We start from the raw sequence: 9,676 nt of genomic DNA, 5'->3' as shown, positions 1-9,676 counted from the left end.
ATATGCAAATAAAGCTATAATGATTATGTTTTCGATGTAAAAAATCAGAAAATCATACCTCAAATTTGTACTTTAGTCCAGCGCTTGAGTAAATGTAACTTAGGTGATCCATAATAATATCACCATTTGTGTGCATACCTGGGAAGGCTCGTCCTCTATCGCGCCTACAAGTCAGTATTCAGGGCAGGTTTGCCCGGGACCCTGCCTGTGTGAGTATCAGAAACATGGCGGAAAGCGAGTTGAACGTTGACAGCATCATCTCTCGGTTACTGGAAGGTAGGCTAGCATTGTGGTATATTTGGTCTTTTCTCGGTCGTTCGTCAAGGAAATAACTGCACTGCTCGTTCTTGTTCGTAACCAGTAACTTTCTACGACGTGTTAGAAATCATTTTAGCATCTTACACACCTTAGCCTGTGTGTGTGTTGTTCATAAGCTAATCGTTGCGTTAACAGATCTCCGCTCCCGGAGTAATGTCAACGTTCTCATGATGTCACATTCCATGGTAGCTACGTGTTCGTTACCGTTGGGTTGTTCGTTAACGGTTAGTCTGGGCAGTTAGCGTAATTAAAGAGAGTGGCGTTAAAAATACATATTAAAAAAATTCAGCTTAATGCTGCCAGATAGAAAGCTAACGTTGTGTTAACTATCGATATAACTTAACGTTAGAAGAGCTGAACTAGCCGAGTGGCAGCGTACGGTAACGGTCAGTGTATTCTCTTTAAATAACCGAATACAATGGAACGCCAAAGAACCGTGGAATGCTGTGGTTGCTAAGTAACGTTAACTGTTCTTGTTGGCAAGGCAGGTAGCTAGCATGTCGGCTACCTCCTTGGACACACCCCCCTTACGAAGGAACCCATAAAGCCTGAATAACTGAGCTGTTTCCGATTGATCAATAACACGTACCCATCCGGAGAGTTACACTACCGTTCAATTTAGGCACTGAAGTTAGTAGATAAGTAGATATTAATAACCACAAAGCATATTTATTTTCTTGTTGTCACTCTCAACTATTATGTGAAGCAAATATAAAGGAAGAATTAAAGTTTACCATAACTAATCTTTTTATTTTACACAGACCAAAAGACCAGTTTTTATTTTATGTATTTTTAATACTATTTTACATTATATTCATATATACTAATTATTGTTATTAGTCTATAGCTTTAAATGTCTTTCTTGATATTCTTAATTTACATTTTCTTCTTATAAATAGATATTTATGTTCTTTTTGCTACTCAGACACACACCAAAGGTCTGCCACAGTAGTACTGCTTTGTGGTGTGTAAAAACTAAGATACCTTAACCACTAACACACAGTTAACAGCTAAGACATTACTAAACAAGCATGTTGTTTGTTCTATATACATGAAGCTGTAGACTTTTTTGTCCTGGTTGCACTACACCGCCCTCACACACACACACACACACTTCCAGCTGAGCCAACAAGCTGTTCATTCCTGTACTTGCCAGTTCATAACAACCCGTGTTGACTGGAGTAAATGGCATGTCTGGCCAGTAGCAAAGCAAATGCAATGGTCAGCTCTCTTTAATGGTACACCATGATGCAAATGTAAACAAAAGGGATAGCTAACCCCACCACTGAAAGAAAAACACAGGGTTGAAACATGCTATCACTCTGAGGGTAATTGCTACGTGTTTTAACACTTACATTTTAAAACTAAATGTAAGTCTTTGTAAGATTTTATGATTATTTAATACATTTGTTAACAGTGATGTTTGTAACCATCAGTGTGGAGCAGGCCTGTACTTTATGAACGGTTTACATATGCAGAAAATGCTGACTCTTTAATGATATATTTTTATTTTTATTTTTCCTGGTCCATTGTTACGATGCATATTAGTTCTGATCACTGTGTCAGGTTGTAATTGTCCTAATGCCTCGTGTCTAACACTTACTCAGGCCCGTTTAAGGACCAGCCCGTGCAGACTGTTTGACTCTTTGACCTTTTGACTTGCAGTGCGAGGATGTCGCCCGGGGAAGGTCGTACAGATGACAGAGGCTGAGGTGCGGGGGCTCTGCATCAAGTCCAGAGAGATTTTCCTCAGTCAGCCGATCCTGCTAGAACTGGAAGCTCCACTCAAAATCTGTGGTGAGAACAGCAACTATCAACAGCCACCCTTTTTCTTTTTGTTTACATATATATATTCTTGTGTGACTCAGTGTTCACAGTGGGAGGTGACGAAAATTGTGCAGATTAAGAGTCACATTTTGGAGCTGAAATATGACTTAATATGACACCAGTTAAAAATGAGCTGAACATATCCTTTCAGGTGATATCCATGGACAGTACACAGACTTGCTGAGGCTATTCGAGTATGGAGGCTTCCCTCCAGAGGCCAACTATCTGTTCCTGGGAGATTACGTGGACAGAGGGAAGCAGTCGCTGGAGACAATCTGCCTGCTGCTCGCCTACAAGATCAAATACCCAGAAAACTTCTTCTTGCTCAGGGGGAACCACGAGTGTGCCTCCATCAATCGCATCTACGGCTTCTATGATGAGTGTAAGTCGGGAAAACGCACCTGTTTGTTGTGCACATGTGCGTACAAATACCAGCTGTATGCTTCGTATTTGGCCACAGAGAGTCCAATCAGCATTTGTAAACATGAATAATTCTTCCAAAATTATAAAACTGAGAGTCAAGACTGATGATTTATATTTACAACCCAGAAGCTTTTTCTCAAATGACAAAAAAACATCCATTTTGTTTTTATTCTCAATCGAGAGAGATGCAAATAAAGTTTACATAGAGGAATTAAAGTTTCTTCAGATGATAGAAACATGTAATTGGATGTAGAAATCCAGCATTATTTAGTTAAAAGCCTCATTATGTTCCCTGTCTGATATGTTCTTTGTCTGCCACCTTTCTTTTTTTTTTCTTCAGGCAAGCGCAGGTTCAACATAAAGCTCTGGAAGACTTTCACTGACTGTTTTAATTGTCTGCCCATTGCTGCAATTATTGATGAGAAGATTTTCTGCTGCCATGGAGGTTTGTGAAGCCTCTGCCATGTATTAGTCAGTAATGTACCGCAGAATAATGTAGCTGATTATTTAAAATTACAATTATACATTTAATATTTAATGAGGGATGTAATATGTTCTGTAATACCAGAATTTAATGGTGTCATACTTAATAAAGGGAATGATTAGAATGTAAATAAAGTTTAATGATTTTTCTATATGACTGTTAAATTACATAATGAGTTAAAGTATATGTGAAATAACTACAGGTGTTAATTATGAGTCAGTCAACGCATTGTCGGTTTGCTTTAGGATGAAAAAAGTTACACTTGACTTTTTATCCACATAGGATTTGCTGTAGTGTCACTTATAATACAATTATCTATTCTCCTCAGGACTCTCACCTGATCTGCAGTCCATGGAACAAATTCGCCGCATTATGAGACCCACTGATGTCCCAGACACAGGTCTGTTGTTCTGTGTGTTGGTGTTACTGAACTAAAAAGGAGGACACAGTCTTGATCAGCAGATTGCATCATAAGCTTTACAGAAATAATGCTATTAGTATCTTTTTTTCTCAACCTAAACTGATACAGCTGGTAATTCAGGCATATTCTGAAGTCTAAGGGCTTCACAAGACCTACAGTGAAAAGAGAAAGAAAAAAGAACATGGTCTTACAACATTGACCTAACTGTTTGTGTTTCTGACTGCTCAATGCTTCTCCAGGTTTGCTGTGTGACCTGCTGTGGTCGGACCCAGACAAAGACGTCCAGGGCTGGGGGGAGAACGATCGGGGAGTTTCCTTCACCTTCGGGGCCGATGTGGTCAGCAAGTTTCTCAACCGTCACGACCTGGACCTCATCTGCCGAGCACATCAGGTATAAATTTGTGCTACTTTGTGATGAAGGGCTACGTTCAAAATATCACCGTGGAGAATTTAACTTTATTTTAACAACTTAACAGGACGGTGCAGAGAATGTTTATTACAATACATTTCAGCAAATATAAGAAACAGAAATAGACTTTTATTGTCACTGAGTTCAGTTTAAAAGTAAGTAAGTAAAGTTTATTTATAAAGCACATTTAAACACAGGCTATCACTGGACCAAAGTGCTGTACAGAATAAGAAAAATAATAAAAAGTCCAAGCAATTCAATAAATAAAGATTAACAAATTTGGAAAATAAACAAAATAAATAAAATGTAAAAAAAAAAAGAAGAGACTCATTTTCATGATTTGTGCAGTCTTGTTGATGGTTAGTTAGGATAGTTTCTGTTAATTTAAAATACACAGTATCTTTTCTAACCATAAACTAATTGTGAAAAAAAAAAACATAAATTAAATACTCAAATCAAAGTACTGCTGACAAATCTCACCATATATTGCCATGTAGTCCAACCCTAATTGTAATTACAGTTTGACCCTAGTAGTGCCGCTCTAGGCTGTAGTTTCTTTGTCACATAGACACTATATACTTTAAGTGCATTCTTGAATATTAGCTAGTAGTATATATAAACATAAAACTTTTCATTATCCTGCTTAGGGCTGACAGTAATGATTATTTTCTTGATTAATCGTTTGATGGGTAAAATGCCGGAAAATACAGAAAAATTTAAATCAAAAGTTCCTCAAACCCAAAATAAGATATTATAATTTCCTATTTTTCTGACCAACAATTCAAAAATTGCAAAATTCACATTTGCAAGCTCGAACCAGTGGGTTTTTTGGCAAATTTCTTGCCAAATAATTGTTTCAGCTCTAATCCCTGCTGTCACATTACAGGTTGTTGAAGACGGCTATGAGTTCTTTGCCAAACGGCAGCTGGTGACGCTGTTCTCCGCCCCAAACTACTGCGGCGAGTTTGACAACGCAGGCGGCATGATGAGTGTGGACGAGTCCCTTATGTGCTCCTTTCAGGTAGAGCGCTCAGTGTTTGTTGTACCACAATCCTGATTTATGTGCTTTTTTATAATATCACCATCGTCTTTTCTTTCAGATCCTGAAGCCGTCAGAAAAAAAAGCAAAGTACCAGTATGGAGGGGTGAATTCAGGACGCCCTGTCACCCCGCCTCGCACCACTCAGGCACCAAAAAAGAGGTGAGCGGCTGGCCCTGACTCCTCTGCTCCTCCCCCGGCTGGTCTCTGGCCCATGTCCCCTGCAGGCTGCCTCAAACACTCCAGCCCTCTCTCAGTCAGCTTGTTCATGTGTAAACAAAACTCCAGGAGTGTTTTTTGCTTGTTCTGTGGGTATTTTTATGAACATGCGAGTGGTATTTCTTTTCCATTTCTTTTGATGCCATGGTATGTATTAACTCAGCCCTCACTTCTACTACTCAGTCCATTCAGCAATATTAAAACCAACCTTTTGTGGAATGGGTAAGATGTTTAGAAAAGATGCTTCTCTGCCTTCAAATTAACAATTTCCATAGTGATTTTGTGAATGCATGCACGCTTTGTGAGACTGAGAAGCCCTTTCCAATGTAAAATACATAAATTCTCCCAGACAGCAGTCAATTGATCCTTCCTAAGTCCCGCCTCTTTTTGCTCTGTGCTCCAATAACAGCTGAGCAAACCTCAACGTTGGTCAACTTTCTCCTTTCCTGTAACTAGATATGCTATGTGCTAGGCTCGTCTATATAAATATAATCGCATATTAAGTTAGGTAACTAATGTTAGCAAAACGCTAGCTAATTTACATCAACTGTTAGTTAACTAGTCACAGCTGAAAGCTAATGTTAGCAAAATGTGAGCTAACTAGCTAGCTAATTTACACCAGTCGTTAGCTCACGTTTTGCTAACATTGGCTAACTTAAGGTGTGACTGTGAATGTGGCTGCCTTTTAAAGACAAGCCTAGCACGTAGCATATCTAAAGGAGAAAGTTGTTATTGGAGCACAGAGCAAAAAAGGGCGGGACTTAGGAAGGGTCAGTTGTTTCTTGTCTTACCTTGATTTGTCTAATGTTCATGTAATTAACCTAATTACTGCCATTGCCCCCTTTTATATTGGCTGAAGTAGGACACTGCTTAAAGGAATAGTTTGACATTTTGGGAAATACGCTTATTTGCTTTCTGAGTTTGATGAGAAGATTACAACAACTTTCATGTCTGTCAAATATAAAACTACCACCAGCAGCCGGCTAACTTGGCTTAGCAAAAAGACTGTACGCAGGCGGAAACGGGTCACTTAGCTCCGTCCAACGGTAACAAAATCCACTTAAGATCTCTTTAATCAACATTTTATATCTTGTTTATTCAAACTGTAAAAAAATCAAGTGTAAAAACAAAAAAAAAACAAACAAACAAATCTACATTTTACATTAACATCCGTAAAACTCATTTTTACACTTTGGGTTTTTGTATATATTAAACAAACAAGATATAACATGTTAATTATGGATTTTGTTACCTTTAGACAGAGCTGGGTTACCTGTAGCCGCCCAGACATGAAGTATCTGTCTTCTCATCAAACTCCTTTTTGGGAAATATGCTTAGTCGCATTCTTGCAAAATTTTTCCTTTAAGAAGTTAGACATTGCAATGACCTTCCCTTTGACTCAAGAATGTTTTTCTCCCCATGGAGGGATCAATAAAAACCTGAGATTTTGACAATATCAGTGCAATAAATATTGCTTAAAATCTTGCTATATGCAAGCATAAACGTTTTAAAGGCCATTAAAGCCTACTTCAAAAAAAGGACACAGCCAACCTGTGCTGTACCTTTTTATTAGAGCATTCACACACAGTAGATCTACATTTAGTGTTTCCAGCTCTGAAACTTTTTTTTTAATCCCTCACATCGCTGAAGGAGTGCTTTTGGTTGTTAAAGAGCAGAATTTCCATTAAGTAATGCAAAAGCGTAAACATTGCATCTTCAGTTTTGATGTAAATTCAGTGTATGTGGAAACTGTGGGAACCAAACATCAGTGAGCAGTACGAGTTTGTGTCCTTTAGTCTGGTAAGTGCAGTAGGTGTTTAGAAAAGTAGAGACGGATATGTTGGTGCAGAAGAAGGTATATAAAAGAAATGTAAAGAACACAACAACAGAAAAAGGATTAGAAAGAATAGTTAGCAGTATATTCATTTTTTCAGTAGATGTCAAGCTCTCACATGCTGAACATTGTTGCTCTTCCAGTCATTGCATGACATTGTAAAGAGGTCCAAATCATCAAGTCAAGACGGTGGCATTTTGTTTGTTGTTCCCACTTTGTGGTTATCGGATTGAAAAGTAAATCATTTCCAACTCACTAAATGAGCATTTAACCGATGTATTTTTATTTATTTAAAATTTAAACCTTTTGCCTTGTAAATCTATTGGTCTTCAAGTTGGAAACAGTATGTTAAGACGTTTTGAGATTTGTACGAGTTTGTTTCAAATGAGTGAAATAAATGGAAGTGCTGTTGAGTCTGCTCTCTGTTTGTTTCTGGTGTTTGATTAAGTGTTGACCGACACAGTAGTTTACTATGTCCAATCCAACTCTGAAATCATCACGGTCAGTTTTAGGCACTGGAATAAACATGTCTTACATACAACAATTTATTTTTAATGTTTTGCTAAAAACAGAAAATCAGATTTAAAAAAAAAAATTATAAAATAGATTTTATTACATTTCTACACGTGTGTTGAGGAATATGTCTCTACCACCAACAGACATGATTAGTGTGATTGTGATGGAGACGGACTTCAGTCTGACTTGAGGGCCTGCAGCACTGACTGTGGTACTCTGTTGACATAGTACTTGTGGTTACGTAGTGTAGCAAGAACGCCAGCAGAATTCATGTGCTTTACATTAGCATGGTAGCAGTATGCATTGCCATGCATGTCAGTCAGTTTACCTGCACAAGAAAAAGAAAGGATGAGTAAAAAAAACATTTTAGATGAGTAAACTGCAAATGTAATTATAAAGATGCATTCTCTATAGTTTGTACACAGAGACACACAAAGACTACAAAACTTTCTCTGCTGCTTTTTTTTTTACCTCCGACAGCGCTCAGAATGGCTTCAGGAGCGCAGGTGTCCCACTTCTTGCACCCTGGACTGGCGAAGACATAAGCAGAAGCCCTTCCTTCAATGAGCTGGATTATCTGCAGAGAGAGGAGTCGAAAAATAAACACATATCGATGTTTATCACTCTGAGGGAATAAGAATTATGACACATGAACAGCTATAACAGCTGCTTGGGGACCCACAGAGGCCAGCAGTAATCACATTGATCCTAAATATAATATTTTATTACAATACTTATTTTAAATACTCATCATTACTAAAAACAACAAAAATAAACATTTTGAGTCATCTTTTTTGTAATTAATGTCAAAACAACAAAAGTGTTAACTAACTACTAGCTCATTTTGGAGATAATTTCCTTGCTATTACCAGGACCTGCACATACATTTGGATGCCAGAAAAGAAAGGGTTTAATAATGATGTAATAACCAAATAGCTTTTAGTCAGTCAGCTCAGAAATCCGCTCCAGGCTGAACAACAGCCAGGAGGCAGCGAGCATCAGTGAAAGATGCACCACCTTGTGCCCGTGTAGCCCTCTTTCACTGGGTCCCAGCCATTTATCTGCGCACATCTGCACATAAATAACTATTTTTGTGACATTTTACATCATCAGCACATTGCTGTGGTTACTATAAACTATATATACTAATATATATATATATATATATATATATATATAAATATAAAAAACTACTATAAACACAAAAAGAACATTAAGGAGGAGATTATCAGCCTCCATTTCACTTTGTATGGATCAAATTTGACAACAATTTTGCTACACTGATTTATCAGCACATACTGATCTAAAGCTTTCACAGATTCTTCTGATGGCAGATGTTTGGAGCAGTAAAAGTTTCTGTTTAAAGTTAGCTCTCAGTCATTTCAGATCAGCATCAGAAACCACGACTAGGCTGTATGTACAAGTCATCCATAAAAGGGACTGAACGAGAGGAATAAAATCCCAGTGTAGTGTGTGTCGTTAACTCTAAATTCATCTCACCTTGTTTCCAGCGCCTCCCACTCTAATAACTTCATGAGGCTCCATGGCGTCTACACAGTCCGTTACCACCTTGTTGCTATGGGAACGTGTGGTGGTGACTATACGTCTATCACCTGGAACTTCCTGCAGCTGGAATCCAAAGGCGCCCAGTCCCGGCATTCCCCATATGGTCCTTCCTAAATCTGCTCCCGCTCCAAGCTGACGAGGAGAACGTTTGAATTAACCAGAGAGTGACAGCTTTTAGGACACAAGGTCATTTAGTTCGGTCTGTACCTGGTAGTTGTAGAAAGGCTGGTTGATGACACCTGCAATAGCTCTGCCTCCGTATGCGATACCAATGAGCACCGTCACATTATCCAGAAGCCCTTAAATTTAGAAAATAGCAGGATGTTAACTGGAGGCCACTTGAAGCCGTCAGTTTTATGCAGTTTAAGTGTCATTATGGCAACTACATGCTGACAGGTGGAAAAAGGACAGCAAGTCATAGAAATGTTTTAAAGATGGCAGAATAATCAATATTAAACGCTGCTATAGTTCATCTTCTAATCAGTGTCCCGCTGTTGCCTTCCCATACAGAGAGCCGTGCTGTGAAGCTGAGAGGTGTCCGACCCTTTGTGTGGTATCTGGGCCTCAGTTTGGTGATGGAGACACCTCGCCGCTGGGGTCAGCAGAGAGAGAGAGAGAGA

At 38.6% G+C, this 9,676-nt stretch overlaps 2 protein-coding genes across 3 annotated transcripts in view; one reads left to right on the top strand and one right to left on the bottom strand.

Annotated features, from left to right (window-relative positions):
- The first annotated feature begins 168 nt into the window (after window positions 1–168).
- On the top strand, window positions 169–7,387 carry LOC118340519 (serine/threonine-protein phosphatase PP1-beta catalytic subunit-like). Its single transcript, XM_035678541.1, has 8 exons — window positions 169–276; window positions 1,984–2,115; window positions 2,297–2,527; window positions 2,909–3,013; window positions 3,381–3,452; window positions 3,713–3,864; window positions 4,769–4,903; window positions 4,983–7,387. Exons 1-8 carry the CDS (start codon window positions 225–227, stop codon window positions 5,085–5,087), a joined length of 984 nt encoding a protein of 327 aa, XP_035534434.1. The 5' UTR covers window positions 169–224; the 3' UTR covers window positions 5,088–7,387.
- A 118-nt stretch (window positions 7,388–7,505) lies between these two features.
- The window catches only part of bpnt1 (bisphosphate nucleotidase 1), a 4,509-nt gene continuing 2,338 nt past the window's right edge, over window positions 7,506–9,676 (bottom strand). The window contains exons 6-10 of one of the 2 annotated variants that reach the window (XM_035678539.1): window positions 9,565–9,648; window positions 9,264–9,355; window positions 8,991–9,188; window positions 7,962–8,067; window positions 7,506–7,818 (exon numbers count right to left, since the gene is read on the bottom strand). In XM_035678539.1, coding sequence (XP_035534432.1) covers window positions 7,667–7,818; window positions 7,962–8,067; window positions 8,991–9,188; window positions 9,264–9,355; window positions 9,565–9,648 — 632 coding nt within the window. In that variant the 3' untranslated portion in view covers window positions 7,506–7,666. The remainder of the gene's footprint in view (window positions 7,819–7,961; window positions 8,068–8,990; window positions 9,189–9,263; window positions 9,356–9,564; window positions 9,649–9,676) is intronic. The other variant, XM_035678540.1, reaches the window with a different exon arrangement.

This window comes from Morone saxatilis, unplaced genomic scaffold, assembly GCF_004916995.1.
Source record: "Morone saxatilis isolate NCDOM2014 unplaced genomic scaffold, NCSU_SB_2.0 Contig7, whole genome shotgun sequence".
Lineage (NCBI taxonomy): Eukaryota > Metazoa > Chordata > Actinopteri > Moronidae > Morone > Morone saxatilis.
Note: the sequence above shows the minus strand (reverse complement) of the source record. Positions and strands in the feature narration are given on the sequence as shown.